At 46.1% G+C, this 24,269-nt stretch overlaps 1 protein-coding gene across 5 annotated transcripts in view; it reads left to right on the plus strand.

Annotated features, from left to right (window-relative positions):
• The first annotated feature begins 30 nt into the window (after positions 1–30).
• Positions 31–24,269, plus strand: part of TOP3A (DNA topoisomerase III alpha) — a 36,226-nt gene continuing 11,987 nt past the window's right edge. The window contains exons 1-13 of one of the 5 annotated variants that reach the window (XM_053568579.1): positions 31–606; positions 5,282–5,341; positions 7,003–7,076; positions 7,513–7,588; positions 9,395–9,503; positions 11,097–11,240; positions 11,396–11,566; positions 12,403–12,503; positions 15,008–15,082; positions 17,506–17,588; positions 18,334–18,541; positions 21,110–21,295; positions 21,447–21,576. In XM_053568579.1, coding sequence (XP_053424554.1) covers positions 427–606; positions 5,282–5,341; positions 7,003–7,076; positions 7,513–7,588; positions 9,395–9,503; positions 11,097–11,240; positions 11,396–11,566; positions 12,403–12,503; positions 15,008–15,082; positions 17,506–17,588; positions 18,334–18,541; positions 21,110–21,295; positions 21,447–21,576 — 1,597 coding nt within the window. In that variant the 5' untranslated portion in view covers positions 31–426. Of the gene's footprint in view, positions 607–5,281; positions 5,342–7,002; positions 7,077–7,512; positions 7,589–9,394; positions 9,504–11,096; positions 11,241–11,395; positions 11,567–12,402; positions 12,504–15,007; positions 15,083–17,505; positions 17,589–18,333; positions 18,542–21,109; positions 21,296–21,446; positions 21,577–24,269 lie in introns of those variants that run through there. The other 4 variants (XM_053568576.1, XM_053568577.1, XM_053568578.1 and 1 more) reach the window with 4 other exon arrangements.

The raw sequence follows: 24,269 nt of genomic DNA on the forward strand, positions 1-24,269 counted from the left end.
GGAGCGCTAAGGACTCGACTGTTTAACGGCCTCGCCCAGGGAGTAGTCCGATTAACCAACCAATTTTAGGAAGGAAGAAAAAGTGGGCGTGGGGACAGAGAGGAAAGGAAGACGAGGGTTCCGCAGGCGCGGGGCACTTGGGAGTTGTAGTTTGCGATCTCTGTAGAGCGCGCGCCCGGCGGAAGTGACCTGATCGGCGGACGGAAGCTGGCAGCTAAGGTTCGCGTTTGGCGTAAAGACCACGGCAGGGGCTGGCAGAACGCGTAGTTGTCACGGAGCGAAACACAGTGGGTTTGTGTGGAGATAACCCGCGCCCCGGCAGCTCCCGGAGGGTCTAGCTTCCTTACGGCGAGCGCCGGGCCTCGCTTCTGGCTTCCCCAACATGCACGGGCACCCTGGGAGCTGCTGAGGGCGCGGGGCCTGGGAATGATCTTTCCTCTTGCCCACTTCGCGCTCCGGTGGCACCGACGGCTCGGAGGCCGTGCCTTGTCCCGCGCCGCCATGGAGGTGGCTTTCCGAGGGGTGAGGAAAGTCCTCTGTGTGGCCGAGAAAAACGACGCGGCCAAGGGCATTGCCGACCTGCTATCCAGCGGTCGCATGAGGCGGGTAAGAAAACGCGTTTCGGATCATCTCAGCTGCCTTCAGGGAGGCCCACCGAGCAGGACCCCGTGGAATGCCCGGAATCGAAATGAAGGCTATTTCTCCGGTTTCTGAGAACGTGCCACCTCTCGCCCAGACTATTGCTGTGGCCTCTTGTCTGCCTTTCCAAGCCATAGACTCTCCTCCAACTGATAGGCATTTTTAAGTGTAGTTTAGACGTTTCACTCACTTGTTTGAAGACCTTTTGTTTTCCTTGCCTACAGCAGCTTTTCCTACCTTGTCTGATTCTCGCAACCGCCTCCGGCACTGGCTAAAGCTTTGGGTTAACATTCCCTCAAGGTTCTGAAATTCAATTCAGTTAGAAACCACTGAACACGTTTCCTTAACTTGGCATCCAAGCTCTTCCCGGTCGTTCCCCCACCTAACCCAGTCCTCCCCATTCTGGGCCTCAGCCCCTGCGTCCTGCAGCCTTTGTGATTTTGCCATCTCAAAGTGCACACCGACAGGGCAGCACTGCAAGGTTTGGGGATCAGCCCTGTTCCTACCTCTGTGAAATGATTCCAAGAGACGCAAGTAAGGGATAAGAATGTGTTCTACCCACACTCAAGGCACAAATGGAAAGGAAAGTTAAAATGTTTCGTAACGGAGGTGATGGGACAGTAAAGAGCTATTCAGGAAAATCAAATAACCAAAGTGAATCCTAGAATGGTTTTCTGGAGGACATTTCTAAGAGAATGAGTGGAATATCCCTACACCCTTTTTCAGATCCCAGGATCTTTGGATCTGTTTCCAGTTCAGAGACAGTGGGGGCAGGAGCTAAGGTTGTGTGAATGCTGGCTGAGAGCTTTCACTGCTCTCCAGTCAAGAAGTTCTGGTGACCAGGGCACTTTTAGGGTCATGGGCCTCTTGAGACCTATACCTAACTTCTCTATCCTTCAGGGCTCTGCTAAAATCTTGATTTCTCTTTCCTCTTCCCTCCCTTTCTCCAGTCCAGAAGTCAGTTTGTTTGTTTGTTTGTTTGTTTTGTATAACCATGAACTCATAGGGAATAGATTTCTGTAGTTACATTGGTTCTACAAAGTGTGCTTCTCTGGGTGGAGCAGGCTGGTGCTTCAGTTGAACTGAGCCAGATATCTTTCTCTTTGGCTTCCTTCTTTTTTAATCATTTTGCATTTCAGGAACTTAATATGCTTAGTATGCATATTATTCTCTGGGCAAGGAGCTTGCCTTTAACTTTTTTTTTTTTTGCAGTTTTTGGCTGGGGGCCGGGTTGAACCCACCACCTCCTTAGAGCCACAGGTGCCTCAGGTCTTTAACTTTTTCATTTGCAACAATGTCCTAGCACTCTGGAAAACTGAGGCTGATGGATTGCCTGAACTCAGGAGTTTGAGACTAGCCTGAGCAAGAGTGAGACCCCATCTCTAAAACTAGCAGGGTGTTGTGGCAGGCGCCTGTAGTCCCAGCTACTTGGAAGACTAAGGCAAGAAGATCACTTAGGCCCAAGAGTTTGAGGTTGCTGTGAGCTTGATGCCAGGGCACTCTATTAAGGGTGAGACTCAAAAAAAAAAGTCAATAGCATGGTGTGTAACATTGGTAACATTGTAGACCTTTCAACATGAGATTATAGCTTACTGCAACCTCTAACTCCTGGGTTCACGCAGTCCTCCTGCCTCAGCTTCTGGAGTAGTTGGGACTATTGTACATACCACTAGGGATTCAAAAACAATCCTTTTTGAACAACACCCATTGATGTCTGCAATATCACATTTCTTGTTGATTCTTGTAAGTGTGGCTCCATGTTTGCTAAATGGCCCAGAGGTGCCTCATCTTTTTGACCAGATGGCAGTTCTGGTCAAAAAGAAAAGCTTTGGGGGGATGGTGGGAGGAACAAGGAATTTCTGTTATTTTTACATACAGAAAACTCAACAGTGTATATTTAACCCACTTTAAAGGCAAGTTCTTTAGCCTTTGCTTTTTCCAGCTTGGTAACGTCCAGCTCACATTACCAAGCTAGACCCAGGATATTGCCTCCTCAGTGATGGCAGATCTCACCATATCTGTCATTGTAATTGGTCCTGATAGCTTGCACAGCTTACTCAGAGCTCTTTTTTCTTCCATGTTAACTTGTATGAAGGCAACAGTGGTACAGGTCTTCCTTCCTGTGGACTAGAGGTCCCAGTCTTGGGTTCCCCTTAACGATGCAATAGGAAATCTCTATCTTTCAACACTGGGCTTGCAGGAGGACAGCTAATTCAGTGGGATCCATGTTATATGTGGTCACTACTAGCTGAGCCTTTGGTATTAACCCTTGCTTGAAGGACAGGTGGTCTCTGAGTAGGGACAACTTTGCTAGCAACAACTTCTCCGCAGGCCAGTAGCATGGGATGTGATTCTGTTTCTCTTGCTTTCTCTGGTCGGTGCTTGTCGTCCTGCTGGAGTAATTGAGTAACTATTTGGCAGTCCAAGGCCCGGGTAAATTGGTTAGTCAAAGGAGACGCTTTGGCTACTTATAGGTAGTAGCTGTTTTACCACCGCAACTGGTGGCAGTGGGGCAGATGACAAAGCAGATGAGGTTCCCTTTTGGGCCAGATGTCCAATGCCAGAATTCTTAGGCCTTTTCTCAAATGGGATTTACCTCCTTGGCCTTCTGAACTTCTAGGCTCAGGCAATCCTACCTCAGCCTCCTGTATAGCTGAAACAATAGGTGGGAGCTACTGCCTGGCTACACACAGAAAAATTATCTTTTTGAGACTGAGGGAGAATTTTCTGATACTGGCCTTTCTTGGTCCTTCAGCATTTCCCCAGGCCCCATTTGACTTTTCTCTTGTCTTCTGTTCAGTGCTGGTGTAAAAATTCACAGGCCTCACTGCTTTCAGTTCATTTGTGGAAGAAGGTGGGATCTACTCAGAGAAGGTCTTGATTGTCCATAATTGCAGCTGAAGAAGTGCTTTGTAGATAGGATGTGATTCCAGTTGTGCCTGGTGGCATTGAGTTTCAGAGCCAAAAATGAACCTCAGAAATAAGGACTTCAGGAATAAGTTGAGGCTTAGAAAGCTGAGTGACTTGCCCGTGGTCACCAGTTTGTTGGTATGGCCAGGAAACAGCAGGAATGTATGGGAAGGAAAAAGAAAATCATCAAGAGACCTGTCTTAGGCTTGGCACCTGTAGCTCAGTGGCTAGAGCGCCAGTCACCTACACCAGAGCTGGCGGGTTTAAATCCAGACCGGGCCTGCCAAACAACAATGACAACTACAACCAAAAAATAGCCAGGTGTTGTGGTGGGTGCCTGTAGTCCCAGCTACTTGGAAGGCTGAGACAAGAGAATCGCTTAAACCCAAAGAGTTTGAGGTTGCTGTGAGCTTTCACACCACGGCACTCTACCCAGGGCAACATGGCGAGACTCTGTCTCAAAAAAAAAGAGACATCTGTCATTAAGTTATTGTGTGACCTTGGAAAAGTCCATTTCTCAATCTATATAAAAATGTTATACATATTAACAGATCTCAGGGTTACCTTTCAGCATGAAAATTCCATAGAGTCAGCTCAGCACATGTGGCTCAAGCAGCTAAGGCACTAGCCATGTACACCTGAGTGGCGGGTTTAAATCCAGCCCAGGCCACCAAACAACAACGATGGCTGCAACCAAAAGATACTGGGCGTTGTGGCAGGTGCCTGTAGTCCCAGCTACTTGGGAGGTGGAGGCAGGAGAATCGGTTGAGCCCAGGAATTGGGAAGTTGCTGTGATCTGTGATGCCACAGCACTCTACCCAGGGCAACAGCTTGAGGCTCTGTCTCAAAAAATAAATTAATTAATTATAAAGAAAATTCAATAGAGTCTGTTGAATATGTGTTTGGCAGCTATTTTTGAGGGGTTCATTAATAAATGATCTTAGTAATTTAGCCTAGTTTTTATTCTATAGGAAACAAATACTATTTCACCTTTCTTTTTTTTTTTTTTTTTTTGAGACAGTCTTAAGTTATCACCCTGATTAGAGTGCGGTGGCATCACAGCTCACAGCAACCTCCAACTCCTGGGCTTAGGCGATTCTCTTGCCTCAGCCTCCCAAATAGCTGGGACTACAGGTGCCTGCCACAACACCCAGCTATTTTTTGGTTGTAGTTGTCACTGTTTGGCTGGGTACGAACCCGCCAGCTCTAGTGTATGTGGCTGGCGCCTTAGCTGCTTAAGCTACAGGGGCCAGCCTTTTTTTTTTTTTTTTTTGCGGCTTTTGGCTGGGGCTAGGTTTGAACCCGTCACTTTGAGCCACAGGCACCGCCCTTTTTTTTTTTTTTTTGAGACCGAGTCTTACTTTCTTGCTCCCGGTAGAGTGCTGTGGTGTCATAGCTCACAGCAACCTCAAACTCTTGGGCTCAAGTGATTCTCTTGCCTCAGCCTCTCAAGTAACTGGGACTATAGATGCCCACCATAACACCTGACTATTTTTTAGAGATGGGGTCTCACTCTTGCTCAGGCTGGTGTGGTCTGGAACTCCTGAGCTCAAGCAATCTACCCACCTCAGCCTCCTAGAGTGCTAGGATTACAGGTGTGAGCTGCCCTGACCAGCCTTATTTTACATTTTTAATATTCCCACATCTTAGGGTTTTGCTTGCTGCTGATGCTGAGGAGGCATTTGATTTTTTTAGACATAATTTATATTTTTGATTTTGTTTTATTTTACAGAGAGAAGGACTTTCTAAATTCAACAAGATCTACGAATTTGATTACCACTTGTATGGCCAGGTATGTGCTAAAATATTGCCATGATGAAGCTGAAGTGTGCTTTCAGGTCCATGTGTTATTTGGTATACTATCCTTGGGTTGAGCCTTCTCCCTAAATTGCTTTAGAGTTCTTCAACCAAGAGGGAGTAGTCACTGTCTTAAGAGTAACTATTGTTATGATCTAAGAGTCCCTGGTTACAGGTGATCATTTCATAATTTATAAGGAAATTTAATCAAATTTCCTCTTTCTATTAAAATATGGTTTTGTATCAGCTCTTTATAACAAGAAACAATAGCTTGGGCGGTGCCTGTGGCTCAGTCGGCGCCAGCCCCATATACCGAGGGTAGCGGGTTCAAACCCTGCCCCGGCCGAACTGCAACAAAAAAAAATAGCCGGGCGTTGTGGCAGGCGCCTGTAGTCCCAGCTACCCGGGAGGCTGAGGCAAGAGAATCGCTTAAGCCCAGGAGTTGGAGGTTGCTGTGAGCTGTGTGAGGCCACAGCACTCTACCGAGGGCCATAAAGTGAGACTCTGTCTCTACAAAAAAAAAAAAAAGAAACAATAGCTTGAGGAAATTTTAAATGATACGACAAACATAATAGTACTGGGATTAAAATGGTGATAGTCTTTTTATTTTTTTTCCCAAAAGACAGAGTCTCACTTTGTCGCCCTTGGTAGAGTGCTGTGGTGTCACAGCTCACAGCAACCTCCAGCTCTTGGGCTTAGGCAATTCTCTTGCCTCAAGCCTCCCGAATAGCTGGGACTACAGGCGCCCGCCACAATGCCTGGCTATTGTTTTTTGTTGCAATTTGGCCAGGGTCAGGTTTGAACCCACCACCCTCGGTATATGGGACCTGCGCCCTACTCACTGAGCCACAGGCACTGCCCGATAGTTTTTTTTTTGTTGTTGTGTTTTTGTTGTTTGTTTTGTTTTGTTTTTTTGGAGGCAAAGTCTCACTATGTCACCCTCGGTAGAGTGCCGTGGCATCACAGCTTTTACAGCAACCTCAAACTACTCAGCTTAAGCAATTCTTTTCCCTCAGCCTCCCGAGTAGCTGCGACTATAGGCGCCTGCAACAACGCCTGGCTATTTTTTGGTGGCAGGTGTCATTGTTGTTTAGCAGGCCCAGGCAGGGCTTGAACCCACCAGCTTCGATGTATGTAGCTGGCACCCTACTCACTGAGCTATGGGCGTGGAGCCAAAATAGTGATAGTCTTATCATAGGTATTAAATAAAAAGAATGGTGATTATATTCCTATGGCTTTTGGCTTTGAAGAGCTATATTTACGTTTGTGTCTTCCCAGTCAGCTGAGTTTTTTTTTTTTTTTCCTTTAATAGAAAATTCCTCCCTTTCCGGGTAGGGCGCTGGCCCCATATGTTGAGGGTGGCGGGTTCAAACCCAGCCCTGGCCAAAACTGCAACAAAAAAATAGCCGGGCGTTGTGGCGGGCGCCTATAGTCCCAGCTACTTGGGAGGCTGAGTCAAGAGAATCGCCTAAGCCCAAGGATTTGGAGGTTGCTGTGAGCTGTGTGATGCCACGGCACTCTACCAAGGGCGATAAGGTGAGACTCTGTCTCTACAAAAAAAATAAATAAATAAAATAAAGAAATTCCTCCCTTCCATTTGATAATTTGGCAAAATATAACTGCAAAAAGACTAACTTGAGTTTTGTCATCATTCAGAATGTTACCATGATAATGACGTCAGTTTCTGGACATTTGCTGGCTCATGATTTCCAGATGCAGTTTCGAAAATGGTCAGTACAATTCGTTGGGGAAGGACTTACAGATTATTGCAGTAAATTTTGAAATATTACAGGAATTTTGAGGCATATTGATCTTACTGTGTAATTTATAAGATGACCCAGAATCATCTAATTCATTGTGAATTTGTGTCAGATCTTTAGAATAAATAGATACTTTTAAAGAATTCTCCCAAAATAGCCAGACCTTTTTCATGCAGTCATTAGATTGTATTTATCCAACTGCACCCACCCATGAAAGGATTCCAGAATGTTTTTGCAGCTCCTGTTGATCCTTATGGAGAAGCAGACAGTGTGCTTTGCAGAGGGGCATAGACTTCCTTTCAGTTTGCTGGGTATTTACCATGAACCCACTGGAGCAGTTTGTGCTGGTTGGAATGGGGGGGTTCTCCATTGCAAGCTGAGGTGGGACTCTGTTTTTCTTTTCTAGGCAGAGCTGTAATCCTCTTGTCCTCTTTGAAGCAAAAATTGAAAAGTACTGCCCAGAGAATTTTGTAGACATCAAGGTAGGGTCTTTGAAGATATATGGCATTGAAATTGGAACAACCATAAAGAATCAAACTGAGTGATTTCTGTTTTGTTTTGTTTTGTTTTCTTTGAGACAGTCTTACTTTGTTGCCCTCAGTAGAGTGCTGTAGCGTCATAGCTCACAGCAACCTCAAACTCTTGGGCTCAAGCGATTCTCTTACCTTAGCCTCCCAAGTAACTGGGACTACAGGTGCCCTCCACAGTACCCGACTACTTTTAGAGTTGAGGTCTTGCTTTGGCTCAGGCTGGTCTCGAACCTGTAAGCTCAGGCAATTTACCCACCTTGGCCTTCCAGAGTGCTAGAATTACGGGTGTGTATTTTTAATTCATTAGAATTTATCGATAAGGTTTTCTACCAAACTCAGTACTATAATTTAAAAGTTAATTCCTACCTGTTGTGTAAGTAAGACTGTTCGAACTTAGTGGCAAAGAGACTAAAGTAAGCCCTTTTTATGAATAGTAGTTGTTTATATCCTAGGAATAAGTATTGTTAAATTATTAGTGCTAACCATCATCCCACCCCAAGTTAGAATGGGAGAGGCTACAAAGTATAAATGGTTGTTTGACAGTAAACTGCCAATTCCTAAACAGTCAGGGTGCCTACGGTTAATTCACTGCTAACTGGGACACCTTGGGATGAAATTCAATTTGCATTGGCATTTATTTTTAAAACAAGACATAATCGGAATCACCTGAGTTGTAAGAGAGCTGAGTTTTAGGTCTCATCACATTGACGCAGTTGTATTAAACTCTCTGTCTTCTAAAAGCTTGTTTGTGGACTCGGCACCTATAGCTCAGTGGCTAGGGTGCTGGCCATCTACACCAGAGCTGACGGGTTCAACCCCAGCCCAAGCCTGCCAAACAACGACAACTACAACAAAAAAATAGCCAGGCATTGTGCCAGGCGCTTATTGTCCCAGCTATAGGCTGAGGCAAGAGAATTGCTTAAGCCCAAGAGTTTGACATTGCTGTGAGCTGTGACACCATGGCACTCTACCCAGGGTGACATAGTGAGACTCTGTCTCAAATAAATAAATAAAAAAGAAAAGCTCATTTGTGTGTCTGGAGTTAACACTAGTACAAGCAGATTTCCCTTGCCAAGATGACACACTTCGAGAACAGTTAAGAGTCCTTCAGTGTCAAGGTGTAAAGTCATTGGACTGCAATTCTCTCTCTCTTTTTTTTTTTTTTTTTAGAGATGGAGTCTTAGTTTGTTGCCCTGGGTAGAGTGCTGTGGTATCATAGCTCAAAGCAACCTCATATTCTTTTTTTTTTTTTTTTTAGAGACAGAGTCTCAACTTTGTTGCCCTGGGTAGAGTGGCATCACAGCTCACAGCAACCTCCAGCTCTTAGGCTTAGGCAATTCTCTTGTCTCAGGCTCCTGAGTAGCTGGGACTGTAGGCGCCTCCCACAACGCCCGGCTATTTTTTTTGTTATTGTTGTGTTTTGTCTGGGGCCGGGTTTGAACCCACCACCCTCAGTATTTGGGGCTGGGTCCCTACTCACTGAACCACATGTGCTGCCCAACAACCTCATATTCTTGGGCTCAAGCAATTCTCTTGCCTCAGCCTCCCATGTAGCTGGGACTATAGGCCCCTGCCATAGTGCCCAGCTATTTCTTTTTTTTTTTTTAGAGATGGGGTCTCACTCTTACTCAGATCTTGAACTTGTGAGTTTAGGCAATCTACCTGCTTGTCCTCCCAGAGTACTGGGATTGCAGGTATGAGCCACCAAGCCCAGCTATAATTGTCTTCTCACTGCTCTTTCCCCACCATGAACTTCAGAAAACTCTGGAACGAGAGACACAGCAGTGTCAGGCTCTGGTGATCTGGACTGACTGTGATAGAGAAGGTGAAAACATTGGATTTGAGATCATCCATGTGTGCAGGGCTGGTAAGTGCTGCTGCTACTGCTGCTGTTGCATTTAGAATTTTGTCCTTTGGAACCCCATAGTGGAGTTCTCTTGTATATGTATATATGTGGGCTTTGGCTGAGCTCCTCTGCAGACATTCTTTGTCCTGGAGGAGATCACTGAATCCTTGGGAGCCTTGACTTCCTCCTGTGGGACCAATCGACACATAACCTATGGAGGCTATGGGAATTAAATGAGTTAATGATAGTGTAGACCAGTTAGCCCAGGACTTATTCCTTCTTAAGTGTAAGTCGATTCCTAGATTTTTAAGAACAGGGAGACCTTATAATCAATTTTTTTTTTTTTTTTGTAGAGACAGAGTCTCACTTTATCACCCTGGGTAGAGTGCCATGGCATCACACAGCTCACAGCAGCCTCCAACTCCTGGGCTTAGGTGATTCTCTTGCCTCAGCCTCCTGAGTGGCTGGGACTACAGGCGCCCGCCACAACACCTGGCTATATTTTTTTGTTGCAGTTTAGCCGGGGTTGGGTTTGAACCCACCACCCTTGGTATATGGGGCTCGTGCCCTACTCACTGAGCCACAGGTGCTGCCCTAATCAATTTTTTTAAATCGGGCAGTGGGAGTAGGGTGCCGGTCCCATATACCAAGGGTGGTGGGTTCGAACCCAGCCCTGGCCAAACTGCAGCAACAAAAAAAAATGGGCATTGTGGCAGGTGCCTATAATCCCAGCTACTTGGGAGGCTGAGGCAAGAGAATCATCTAAGCCCAGGAGTTGGAGGTTGGTGTGAGCTGTGACATCAGGGCACTCTACTAAGGGCAATAAAGTGAGACTCTCTCTAAAAAATAAATAAATGAATAAATAAATAAAAATAAAATTGTATACTGAATATATGCAGAAGAATAGACATATTCTTCTGCATAAGTATAGTGTAAATAGTAATTCTAAAATGTTTTCTTTTTCTTTTGGGATATGGAATCTTTCTCTGTTGCTCACTCTGGAGTGCAGGGGCATCATCATAGCTGACAGCAACTTCAACTGCTGGTTTCTTTTTTTTTTTTGTCTGAGTGTACTGTTTAAAATGGACTTGAGTGGCTTGCACAGTGTTAGTGATTTCAGGTAACTTTGAGGAAGAGATGAACACGCCATTCTCTGGCTCACATTGTGGGGTGGCTATTTTCCCTAAGTGGTATTTTCCAGCTATAATGACTCCTGGAAATTTCAGTGCATTTAACTTTCAAAAGTGATAGATATGTCCTACATTCTTTCCTAGAGGGACATGAAATGCCCCCATAGGACCCTTTAATTAACTAAGTTTTTCTTTCCCCTAAAGACCTGAGAAAACAAGTAAGATTGAAGTCTCAAAAGGCTCATCAAGTGAATTGTAGTTGATAGCTAAAATTTACTCTGTGATTATTGCTGATGTCATTCAGTTTGATGGTTATAGTGATGTTTCCCGTTTAGACACTGATTTGATGTATAGGTAAATTGGGTGTGTCACAGTTTCTTGAACTGGTTTGCCTTTATTTCAAGGTAATTTAAGAAAAGTAAGCCCTTTGTGATGGAAAGCAGTGGATCTAACTTTGACATTGGTGTCACCTTGTATTCCTTAGTGAAGCCCAGTCTGTGGGTGCTGCGAGCCCGTTTTTCTGAGATCACATCCCGTGCCGTCAGGATGGCCTGTGAAAACCTTACCCAGCCTGATGAGAAAGTGAGCAATGCTGTAGATGTGAGGCAGGAGCTGGACCTGAGAATCGGTGAGTAGCCAGACGGATCCCTCCCAGAGCTGTGGGGCACATTGATGTTGGGTTAGGAAACCAAAAATGAGGTTCTGTATAAATGTTTGTAGCCAGCTCTGACCTTGGCATCCATTGTTTTCTCTTTCTTTCTTTCTTCCAACCTCACTATCCAGGAGCTGCATTCACTAGGTTCCAGACCCTGCGGCTTCAGAGGATTTTCCCAGAGGTGCTGGCGGAGCAACTCATCAGTTATGGCAGCTGCCAGTTCCCCACGCTAGGCTTCGTGGTGGAGAGGTTCAAAGCTATTCAGGCTTTCGTTCCAGAGGCATTCCACAGGATTAAAGGTCAGGCTGAGGCTTGTTTCTGGATGGCGCCCAGGGCCCAGGAATAACGGGACCAGGGAGTGGTATTAACAATACTGATTAGAGGTGTGATTTTTGACTGGGTAACACCTGTAATCCTCGCACTCTGGGAGGCCAAGGCAGGTGGATCGCCTGAGATCAGGAGTTCGAGACCAGCCTGAGCAAGAGCAAGGCCCCATCTCAACTAAAAGAAAAAAAAAATAGAAAAATTAGCCAGGTGTTGTGGTGGGCACCTATAGTCCCAGGTACTTGGGAGGCTGAGGCAAAAGGATCACTCAAACCCAGGAGTTTGAGGTTGCTGTGAACTAGGACGCCACGACACTCGACTGAGGGTGATAGAGTAATATTCTGGTTTCAGTAAATAAAAGTGTGTTTAAAAAAGGAAAATCTTGCTGGTTCAGCACCTGTGGCTCAAGCAACTAAGTTGCTAGTCACATATACCTGAGTTGGCGGGTTCAAATCCAGCCTGGGCCCACCAAACAACAATGAAGGCTGCCACCAAAAAGCAGCCGGGTGTTGTGGCAGGCACCTGTAGTCCCAGTTACTTGGGAGGCGGAGAATTGCTTGAGCCCAGGAGCTGGAGGTTGCAGTGAGCTGTATGCCACGGCATTCTACCCATAGCGACAGCTTGAGGCTCTGTCTCAAAAAAAAAAAAAATCTTGCTGTCCTTCTCCCTGCCCCAATAATATATTCAGAACCTATTTAATGTTTCCTTTGTTATCATATTCTTTTGGCTTTAACTGTAAAATACATTTTTCTATCCGTCATATTATGTGGTTTCCCTGAGACACAGCCTTTCTCTTTGTCTCTCAATACAGTAACTCATGACCACAAAGATGGTGTTGTAGAATTCAACTGGAAAAGGTATCGACTCTTCAACCACACAGCTTGTCTTGTTCTCTATCAGCTATGTATGGAGGTAAGAAGTTCTCTGAAATCCCAATGATCTAAGAAACATTCTGCACACCTCCTAAGCCCACTGTCTCCCACTGAACGTTAGCTTTAAGTTTGCAGAAAATAGCACTGAAAATATGGAAATGAAGGATCTGTAGACCTTTTAAATTCAGAAATTTTGAGAACTATATAGCACAAATCCTATAGGAAAGGTTAGCTAGCCGTCCAGATCATAAATTCCTAGGGCATCTATGTGAAGCAGTTTGAACAACACCTGTCCCCTTTACTTTGGTCACATAAAGAAATCTAGAGTGGGTAGGGTAGTACCTGTGGCTCAAGCTGCTAAGGTGCCAGCCACATACACCAGAGCTGGCGTACATGGGCTGCCAAACAATGACAACTACAACCAAAAAATAGCCAGGCGTTATGGCAGATGCTTGTAGTCTCAGCTACTCGGGAGGCTGAGGCAAAAGAATCACTTAAAACCAGGAGTTTGAGGTTGCTGTGGGCTGTGATGCCATGGCCCTCTACCCAGGGTGATAGCTTGAGGCTCTGTCTCAAGAAAAAAAAAGAAATCTAGAGAGATGAAAGTCACAGATGAACACGTTAATTGCATGTGGTGATAAAAGCCAGGAAGAAAAGAAAGAAGAAAAGGATAGAGAAGCCCAGGGGCAGGGAGGGGCTGTTCTGGATGTGGTGGTCATGAATGGCCTCCCAGAAGGGTGGCATTTGAGTAGGGGCTGCCAGGGTAGGAGCAGGAGAGCAGGAGAAGCTGCATCTTAGAATACGTGCAGAGGCACAACAGCCAGTCAGTGACACAGTGGGGCCCCACCTTCACATTTCCTGGCCCTTGAACTGGTCCATTTTGTGGTGCCACTTCCTGTCAGTCAGCCTGGTCTAATCCAGGGGCTGTACGTAGTGGTGAACCTCTGTGGTTGATGATTTGTGGCTGCTTCTTGGCTGTAGCCTACTGACAGGACTGTTATTAATTTGGTAAAGGGAGTGGTAACTAAAAGCCCCTGGTGTACACCAGGCATGCTTTCCTTTTTTTTTTTTTTTTTTTTGAGACAGAGTCTCACTGTGTCACCCTGGGTAGAGTTCCGTGGTATCACAGCTCACAGCAACCTCAAACTTTTGGGCTTAAAATGATTCTCTTGTTTCAGCCTCCCAAGTAGCTGGGACTACAGGCATCCAACTATTTTTAGAGACAGGGTCTTGCTCTTACGCAGGTTGGTCTCAAACTCGTGAGCTCCAGCAAGCCACCCGCCTCAGGCTCCCTGAGTGCTAGGATTACAGGCCAGAGCCACCACGCCTAACCAGGTACTCTTTCCTCATGATATTTTGTTTAATTTTAATAATGCAGGGCAGCACCTGTGGCTCAGTGGGTAGGGCACCGGCCCCATATACCAAGGGTGGCGGGTTCAAACCCAGTCCCGGCCAAATTGTAACAAAAACAAAAAATAAAATAAATAAATAACGCAACCACACACTGTGACTCACGTCTGTACTTCAAGCACTCTGGGAGGCCAAGGCGGATGGATTGTTTGAGCTCCCGAGTTTGAGACCAGCCTGAGTAAAAGTGAGACCCTATCTCTACTAAAAATAGAAAAACTGAGGCAAGAGGATCACTTGAGCCTGAGTTGGAGGTTGGAGGTTGCTGTGAGCTACAACACCACAGTACTTTACCCAGGGCGACAGCTTGAGACTGTGTCTCAAAAAAAAAAAGAAACAAATTTTTAATAATGCCTATGAGGGGGGTGATGGCATCTCCATTTTATAGATAAGAACACTAGAGAAAGTAGTGACTTACCCACAGACTTAAGGGGTGGTATGCAGCAGAGCACTGGGCACCAGTGTGCCCCTGCCTAGGTGTCTACCCATACCACACTATAGTATCTCTCCCTCACTGGGATGTGTTGCAGGGACACATGGCAGTGATGTGCTATGAGCTTATGAGTGACTGGTACCCAGTCTCTTGAGACTGAGAGGTTTGGATTTTGATAGATGAATATCCTCTTTAGCAAACCACTTAAACTGAGTTCTTTGTTCGTTGATAGCAATGGTTCTCAACCTTCCTAATGCCACAGCTGTTTAATACAGTTCCTGTGGGTCATGACCCACAGGTTGAGAACCACTGATTTATAGGCTCTTAAAAGCATGAAGTTGCTTTTAAGATTTAACGTTCTCTAGCTTATGTTGTATAATTTCTCCTATTTCTAACCACATTTCATGTGTACATACCAAACCGCACTCAGGAGCTGCAGAAGCTGTTGTATTTCATAGGCTCTGGAGGAGGCACTCTAAAGCTTGTGAAAATTGCCCTTCAGAATCTTAGCTTGGGTTAGGAAAGGGGTGATGGTGTCCACCACACTGTCAGCTACAAACACCATTAAGTAGGTTTTATTCTGGGGCTACTGCTGTGGCCTAAACATGGTCAGCATGGCCTGGAATGGTGAGCAACGCAGCCTATGACAAGGCTGAGATGACTCACCAACAGGATCATGTTATCTTTGCTTTCCTGACTCCTAGGATCCCATGGCAACTGTGGTAGAGGTCAGATCTAAGCCCAAGAGCAAGTGGCGGCCTCAAGCTTTGGACACTGTGGTACGTTCCAGACAGTTTCAGGCACTAAGAAGCAATTACTTCTTGAGGTTGGGGCTATAGCTCTGCATGGACTGTGGCCCAGTGGAAGGAAATATCAGCTATCACCAGGCCACACAGCAGAACACTTGGGAAAGATACATTCCTGCTTGCATCTTACCGCTTGTTTTTTTTTTTTTTTTTAAGTTATCAAGTGCAATATAACTGCTTTATGTGAGGTTTGAGAAAAAGAGGAATACAAGTGACCTATAACTTCACAATCTTCACATAATTGCTGATGTAATTTTGGTGTTTTCCTTGATTTTTTTTTCATATTCATATTTTTTACAGCATCATGATTAGAGTAGCTTGTTTTTTCCACCCAAGCATTTTTTTGTTTCTGCATAATCTGTGTTATTTTAAATAATATGCAATGTGAACCTATACGAACCTACCTTAGCACATGGCTTCTTGCATTTTTGACCACAGGAAGAGTCATCCCATGGGACACAAGTTTAAGTAAATGACATTAAGAGTGTGCCTTTCCAGGCACCCTTTAGTAGGAACATTCAGTGTAGAGCTACTGTCTTAATTTGCTTAACGCAGGAAGTTGATCATACAGAATGTGAACCTAGGAAGCATGCATGCAGGAAGTTTGTGTATGTGTACAGGGATTCTGAGGCAAAGTCAGGGCTTGATTTTATATATGAGGCATATGTGGGGTTTTGTTTTTGTTTTTGAGACAGAATCTCATTTTATCACCCTCAGTAGAGTGCCGTGGTGTCATAGCTCATAGTGACCTCCAACTCTTGGGCTGAAATGATTCTCTTGCCTCAGCCTCCTGAGTAGCTGGGACTACAGGCGCCCGCCACAACACCCAGCTATTTTTACAGTTTTTGGCCGAGGGTGGGTTTGAACCCGCCACCTCCAGCATATGGGGCTGGCACCTTACTCCTTTGAGCCACAGACACCGCCCCCAGCTATTTTTAGAGACAAGGTCTCACTCTGGTTTGGGCTGGTCTTGAACCTGTGAGCTCAGGCAATCTACCTGCCTCAGTCTCCCGAGTGCTAGGATTACAAGGCATATGTGTTTTATTCCTTTCTGGTTAAATGTGCTCTGACTTAATAGTCAACAGCATTGTTGGTATGTCACCTGGAGAGAACAATTGGTTGTTCCCCAAGGGGCCTCAAGGAATGGTTTTCATCCCCCAGGGGAGTTTGTACTGGGGCTTGGATGGGATTCCCAAATGTGACTTTTTTTTTTTTTTGAGACAGAGCCTCAAGCTGTCACCCTGGGTAGAGTGCCGTGGCATCACAGCTCACAGCAACCTCCAACTCCTGGGCTCAAACGATTCTCTTGCCTCTACCTCCCAAGTAGCTGAGACTACAGGCACCGGCCACAACACCCAGCTATTTTTTGGTTGCAGCCATCATTGTTGTTTTCAGGCCTGGGCTGGATTTGAACCTGCCAGCTCAGGTGTATGTGGCTGGTGCCTTAGCCGCTTGAGCCATAGGTGCCGAGCCTTTTTTTTTTTGAGACAGAGCCTCGAGCTGTCACCCTGGGTAGAGTGCTGTGGCATCACAGCTCACAGCAACCTTCCAACTCCTGGGCTCAAGCAATTCTCCTGCCTCTGCCTCCCAAGTAGCTGGGATTATAGGCACCCGCCACAACACCCAGCTATTTTTTGGTTGCAGCTGTCATTGTTGTTTGGTGGGCCCAGGCTGGATTTGAACCCACTAGCTCAGGTGTATGTGGCTGGCGCCTTAGCCCCTTGAGCCACAGGCACCAAGCCCCAAATGTGACTCTTAAGATTGCATGTATTTTCAAGCCCAGGCCAAAAACTGCAAAAAGAAAAAAAAATCGACTTAAAAAGATTGCATGTATTAGGCATCCATTAGGCTGCATGTTAGAAAGTGCACATTTCGGGCGGCACCGGCCCCATATACCGAGGGTGGCGGGTTCAAACCCAGCCCCGGCCAAACTGCAACAAAAAAATAGCCGGGCATTGTGGCGGGCGCCTGTGGTCCCAGCTACTCGGGAGGCTGAGGCAGGAGAATCGCCTAAGCCCAGGAGTTGGAGGTTGCTATGAACTGTGTGATGCCACGGCACTCTACCGAGGGCAATAAAGTGAAACTCTGTCTCTACAAAACAAAAAAAGAAAGTGCACATTTCAGCCTCTGTCCTGCCCTGCTCTGTCCGTGTCCCCAGGGGACTGTGCCCATGACTCTGCTGGTTTCCTGTGTGAATCTTACACATCAGACTGAGACCACTGGGCTGGGATACACTGCTGCCAGGCCCACAGATCATTCTTGGGCAACTCAAAAGACTCTCTCTTACTCTCAAAAGAGCCCAGAGTGACAGGGCCCAGACTGGTCTGAGCAGATGAGCTGTGTAGTGGACCATGCCTCCAACTCATACCTGATGTGTCTATCGACCCATTTTACAGGAGCTTGAGAAACTGGCTTCACGAAAATTGAGAATAAATGCTAAAGAAACCATGAGGATTGCGGAAAAGCTCTATACTCAAGGGTGAGTATTCTGGATGTGGGGGAGAGTTTGAAGCATTTTTATCAGGATGAAAGTTTAGAAATAAACTTTATGAGGAAATACACATAGTTGAGATATCACCCATGCTCTGATGTGGAAGGATTTGGACGTTGTGCCCTCTTTGAAAAGGGCATTTCAATTTGAGAACCCATGAGTAAATCCAGGTCCTACTCTCGACTGGTGGTGCCCTGGCAAGTGGCAAAGAGCAAGCAGAACCTCTGAGAGTTGTTTACCTGTGAAAATCACCCCTATATACTGAATTTTTAAGATTTGTATGAAAATAGAATATAAACTATCTCAAATTTTAAGTAGCTCATTGAAGATTTAAATTGCGAAGTGTTTTGCAGTAGTTTTATTGGGTGGCATTGTTCTTTGTACTCTAAGAAAAGTTGGAGAAGTGCAAACTATTGGAGCTGCTGGAGCAGTGAGGCGCCTGTGATGTGCCCTCAGCCAGGAGGTGTTGTCAAGAGTCCTGGGCCTTGGTCCTGTGCGGAGCTGGCCCTTTCCCTTCCCCTTTGGCTTCTCTGAGTACCCTGGCGGCAGAGCTGGCTGCTTTTCACTCTGAGGGGTACCTCAGAACCTTTTCAGTATAGGTAACTTCACTTGCATTCAGTTGAGTTGGCTTTATGAGATGGGCGGTTGCGGGTGTTGCCAGGTGCTATCAGTTGTGTATAAGCCAATTAAGAGCCTAGAAATTTCTTTTTCAGTTTGTTTGCCTTTGTTTTAGGTATATCAGCTATCCCCGAACGGAAACAAACATTTTTCCCAGAGACTTAAACCTGACAGCACTGGTGGAGCAGCAGACCCGAGATGCACGCTGGGGAGCCTTTGCCCAGAGCATTCTGGAGCAAGGTGGCCCTACCCCACGCAACGGGAACAAGTCTGACCAAGCTCACCCTCCCATCCACCCCACCAAATACACCAGCAGCCTGCAGGTAGGTTTCTTTGACTGGGCTGCCCACTGGGACCCAGAGTGAGGTGCTGACAGCCTATAGTCAGATTTGAATTTACCCTGCAGGCTCTGATGGCAGGGAATAAGTGGTTTTGAAGTATCTCCTTCATTTCAGAAAAAGGAAGTCAGTGTCAAAATTTTCCTATTTCACAGTCTTGTGCCTGGCTTTCATGAAGACCCCCTGGTGGGCATTACCCTTGCTCTAGCCCTAGCAACACTGGGCTCCCAGTGCTTCTTCCCTGACCCTGACACAGCCCAGGCCATCCCTACCCCCTGCTCAGCCCTCGCCCCACATCCATTTATAGTCCCTTGTGACTAGAGAATTCTGTCTGTCCTCCTGTGACAAGGAGTCCATCATGTTCCATTGCCTTCCTGAGACTTTGCCGCCACCCTTCTCTTGTGCTTTAACCGTGGTGGTGTTTCCCATTGACTCTGTATGATGGACTCAGTGGAGATAGGCTCTGCTAGGCTTGCTGCCTTCTACAAGCTATCACAGAGCTGAGTGAAATTTGGTCCTTCTTCCTTTATTTATTCATTTTGAGACAGAGTCTCACTTTGTCACCCTTGGTAGACTGCCATGGAGTCATAGCTCACAACAACCTCCAACTCTTGGACTCAAGTGATTCTCTTGCCTCATCCTTCCAAGTAGCTAGGACTACCAGTGCCCACCACAACACCCAACTAGTTTTAGAAATGGGGTCTTGCTCTTGATAAGGCTGGTCTTAAACTCCTGAGCTCAGGCAATCCACCCACCTGAGCCTGCCAAAGTGCTAAGATTGTAGGCATGAGCACTTCTTCTTCCTTTAATAACACATTCCTTCTGATTTTAAAGAATACATCTATCACTCTGGGAGGCTGAAGCAGGAGGATCCCTTGAGCCCAGTAGTTTGAGGTTGCTGTGAGATAGGATGATACCTGCTGCACTCTACCCAGAGCTAACAGAGTGAGACTCTGTCTCAAAAAAATATTAATAATAATAATACATTGGATGGGCAGTGCCTGTGGCTCAGTGAGTAGCGCACCAGCCCCATATACTGAGGGTGGCGGGTTCGAACCTGGCCCCAGTTAAACTGCAACAAAAAAATAGCCGAGCGTTGTGGCAGGCACCTGTAGTCCCAGCTACTTGGAAGGCTGAGGCAGGAGAATCACTTAAGCCCAAGAGCTGGAGGTTGCTGTGAGCTGTGACGCCACGTTAGTCTACCTAAGGCGATAAAGTGAGACTCTGTCTCTTAAAAAAAAAAAAAAAAACATTGAATGGTGGCGTGCATAGCTCAGTGGGTAGGGTGCCGGCCACACACACCAGGGCTGGCAGGTTTGAACCTGGCCCCAGCCAGCTAAAACAACAATGACAACTGCAACAAAAAAATAGCGGGGCAGGCACCTGTAGTCCCAGCTACTTGGGAGGCTGAGGTAAGAAAATCACGTAAGCCCAAGAGTTTGAGGTTGCTGTAAGTTGTGACGCCACAGCACTCTACTGAGGGTAGAGTGAGACTGTGTCTCAAAAAAAAAAAAAACATTGGATGATTGGATGGATGTACTATATTTTGTCAAATCTGTTTTTGGAACAGTAAGTTGTTCACACATTCTCATGTATCTTATACTATATCTAACATTTGGAGCCAGACATGGGGGCTCTACACCTGTAATCCTTGGTCTCCAGAGGCCAAGCTGGGTGGATTGCCTGAGCTCAGGAGTTCGAGGGCATCCTGCAGGTGGGCATTTGTAATCTCAGCTACTTGGGAGACTGAAGCAGGAGGATCACTTGAGCCCAAGAGTTGAGGTTACTGTGAGCTATGATGCCCCGGCATTCTACTGAGGGTAACAAAATGAAACTATCTCAAAATTAAAAAATGGTTAACATTTGTGTATATCTTTACTTCATTTGAATAACTTGCTAGATGGCAGATCATGAGATGTGCATATAAACGTCTCATGGAATTTTTATGGAGTGAGACTCACTAAATCCTTGATTTACCCAATTGATCAAAACTCACACCAACAAATTACTAGTTGAGCGTGTGCATGTGATTGGGCTCAGGCTGTCAAGCACATTGTTACTGTGTGTCTCGTATTGGGTCGTCGCAAGCTAGCTTAGGCTTTCATCATGTTCTCTGCTTCTCACTGTAGCTCACCTTGTGTTCAGTTGAGTTAGCGATTTGAGATGGGTAGTTACAGGTAGTACCAAGTGCTTTCTGTTTTTTATAGACCAATTAAGTACCTAGCAATTTTTTTTTTTTGTTTGTCTCCCAAGGTTTATGTGAAGGAACCACTTCCTGGTCTGGAAGGAAGGTGGCTCCCTTGTTTCCCTCTGCCCCACTGGAGGGTGAGGTGTGTTCTCAACCTGTGGGTCATGACCCACAGGAACTGTATTAAAGGGTTGCGGCATTAGGAATGTTGAGAACCACTGGTCTAAAGCCACCCACTCCTTAGGACTTTCCTGGCCCCCACGTCAGCAGGGCCTGAGGAGCAGTACAGCCTTTTCTAGGCAGAACCAGGTTTAAACAAGAGAGAATAATCTCAAAGGACTTTCAAATTCTCCTTCTCTTCCTAGGGAGATGAACAGCAACTGTATGAATTTATTGTTCGCCATTTTCTGGCTTGCTGCTCGCAGGATGCTCAGGGACGGGAGACCAATGTGGAGATTGACATTGCTCAGGAACGCTTTGTGGCCCAGGGCCTCATGATTCTGGCTCGAAACTATCTGGATGTGTATCCATATGACTGCTGGAGTGATAAGGTGATAAAGAGGTGGGGCCCGGGGAGAAGGGAGTACAGTTGTGTCCTAGCCCTAAGCCATGTAGTAGAGAGACACTGTATTTGAAATGGAGGTTGTCTTTTCCCTGAGTGTGATGATAGATGGTCTGACTGCATGCTTGCTGCTCCCTTAGATCCTCCCTGTCTATGAACAAGGCTCCCGCTTTCAACCCAGCACCGTGGAGATGGTGGACGGGGAGACCAGCCCACCCCAGCTGCTCACCGAGGCTGACCTCATTGCCCTCATGGAGAAGCACGGCATTGGTCAGTTTCTCCTCTGGGTGACTCATATCTCCCAAGCACTCACTATGTGCCAGGCACCAATCTCTAGTCTTCAAATGACTCACTAATGCAGGTGCTATATTCCTAACCCCATTTAATAGTTATAGTGAGGCTTACAGAGGTGAAGGACTTACCTGAGGTTATATAGTGTGTGTTATTTAACCTGATCCAAATCATTCCATGATCGGTGCTCTGGGATCCCTGCACTCCAACACAATGTGACACATTTCCTCTGACTCAGAGCACTCAGCTAGGAGCACCCTTTGACTGCAAGGGGATTTGTAGTTCTTTAGGCTGACTGCAGTGGCTCATGCCTGTAATCCTAGCACTCTAGGAGGCCAAGGTGGGTGAATAGACTAGCCTGAAGCAGAGCAAGACTTCATCTCTAAAAATAGCTGGAAAATAAATAAATAAATAAAAATAGCCTGGCGTTGTAGGGGCACCTGTAGTCCCAGCTACTTGGGAGGCTGAGGCAAGAGAATCACTTGAGCCCAAGAGTTGGAAGTTGCTGTAGCTGTGATCCCATGGCACTCTACTGTGGGGAACAAAGTAAGACTGTTTCACAAAGGAAAAAGTGAAACAAATAAGGTATCGACAATTAAGCTGTGTCATTACCTTTTAAAACAAAACACAAAAAGGAAAAAAACTACATAGTTATCTTTTGAAGTATCAGACCTGGCAGCCTGGGCCTCCTTTCCCTGTGGAATAGTGAGTGAGGTGTCATCTGTCCCCACATGTCTGTGCGCACACTGCCCTCTCACTGCGTATACATGGCAAGACCCTGCTATTAGCCCTAGGTGGCTGGATTCTTAGCTTTTTTTTTGAGACAAGAGTTTCAAGTTGTCACCCTGGGTAGAGTGCCATGGCATCACAGCTCACAGCAACCTCAACTCTTGGGCTTAAGTGATTCTTTTGCCTCAGCCTTCCAAGTAGCTGGGACTACAGGTGCCCACCACAATGCCCAGCTATTTTTTTGTTGCAGTTGTTGTTAAGCAGGGCTGGGCTGGGTTTGAACACACCAGCCTCAGTGTATGTGGCTGGCTCCCTACCCACTGAACTGTGGGCGCCATCTGGATTCTTAGCTTTTTGTTAAAGCAATTCCCATATTGCTTAGGAATCAGAAATCAGGTTTATTAAAAAAAAAAAACAAAACCCCACTGGGTGGCGCCTGTGGCTCAAGGAGTAGGGCGCCTGTCCCATATGCCCGAGGTGGCAGGTTCAAACCCAGCCCCGGCCAAAAAGCACAAAAAAAAAAAAAAAAAAAACCCACTGAACCAGAATTACATTTTTCCAAAAAAGTCTTGTGCCTAAAGCATTGCAGGTGGGTCCTTGTGAAAGATCTGCTGTCCTTCCATCGCTTTTGATCATAGCTTTCTTGGGCTGTCTCTAGCAAAACCTTATCCAAGAAGGCCAGCAGCGTAATAGAAGGAGAGCCCTTTACATATGTTAAGGAAACTGTTTTTTCCATCCTGGCCACACCTGCCTCACCTACAAAGGGGGTTCCTGATCCTATGACTTAGAAAAAAGGTCCTCCAACCTGGAGTCGATGGCTGTCATTGAGATCCCCAGAACACCTGGAGGCTGAAGTGAAATGAGAGGGTTCACCATCATGACTTCATTAGAATGAATGAGGCCAGCTAGGCACATTGGCTCATGCCTGTAATCCCAACACTCTGGGAGGCTGAGGTGGGTGGATTGCTCGAACTTGGGTTAGAGACTAGTCTGAGCAAGAGTGTGACCCCTGTCTCTATTAAAAACAAAAAAACTAGCCGGACATTGTAGTGGGCACCTGTAGTCCCAGCTACTCAGGAGGCTGAAGCAAGAGGATCATTTGAACCCACAAGTTTGAGGTTGCTGTGAACTATGATGCCACTGCATTCTGCAGAGGGCGACAGAATGAGACCTTGGACTAGGCACATGGGGCCCAAAGAAGAATAAGACCTTATCTTTCCCTGCAAAGATCAGTCTAATAAAAGAACCAAACCAAACCAACACATTAAATACAATATGATGGGTCTGTGGGGAGCAGGAAGAAATGTCATGGGTGGGGCATGGTTTTCATTTACACCAGACTGGAACCTCATGGTAAGACTTTTTGATCGATGAAGGCAAGCCCAGTATGGGGCAGGGCTTTTATTTATTTTTATAAAAACGGTTTCTGTTGCCTGTGCCAGAGTATAGTGGTATGGTTATAACTCACACACCATACAATTCACCTGTTTTAAAATGTACAATTCAGGCTTATCGCCCATAGCTCAGCAGTTAGGGTGCCGGCCACATACACCGGGGCTGGCAGGTTCGAACCCGGCCTGGGCCTACCAAATAACAATGACAACTACAAAAAAATAGCTGGGCATTGTGGTGGGCTCCTGTAGTCCCAGCTACTTGGGAGGCTGAGGCAAGAAAATCGCTTAAGCCCAAGAGGTAGGGTTGCTGTAAGCTGTGATGCCACGGCACTCTACCAAGGGCAATATAGTGAGGCTCTGTCTAAAAAAAAAATGTATAATTCACATTTTAGTACATTTGCAAAGTTGTGAAGTCTTTACTACAATCAGCTTTACAATGTTTTGGTCCCTTTACAAAGAAACCCTGTACCCTTGGGCGGCGCCTGTGGCTCAAGGAGTAGGGCGCCGGTCCCATATGCCGGAGGGGGCGGGTTCAAACCCAGCCCCGGC

The sequence above is a fragment of the Nycticebus coucang genome, chromosome 18 (assembly GCF_027406575.1).
Source record: "Nycticebus coucang isolate mNycCou1 chromosome 18, mNycCou1.pri, whole genome shotgun sequence".
NCBI classification, from domain to species: Eukaryota; Metazoa; Chordata; class Mammalia; order Primates; family Lorisidae; genus Nycticebus; species Nycticebus coucang.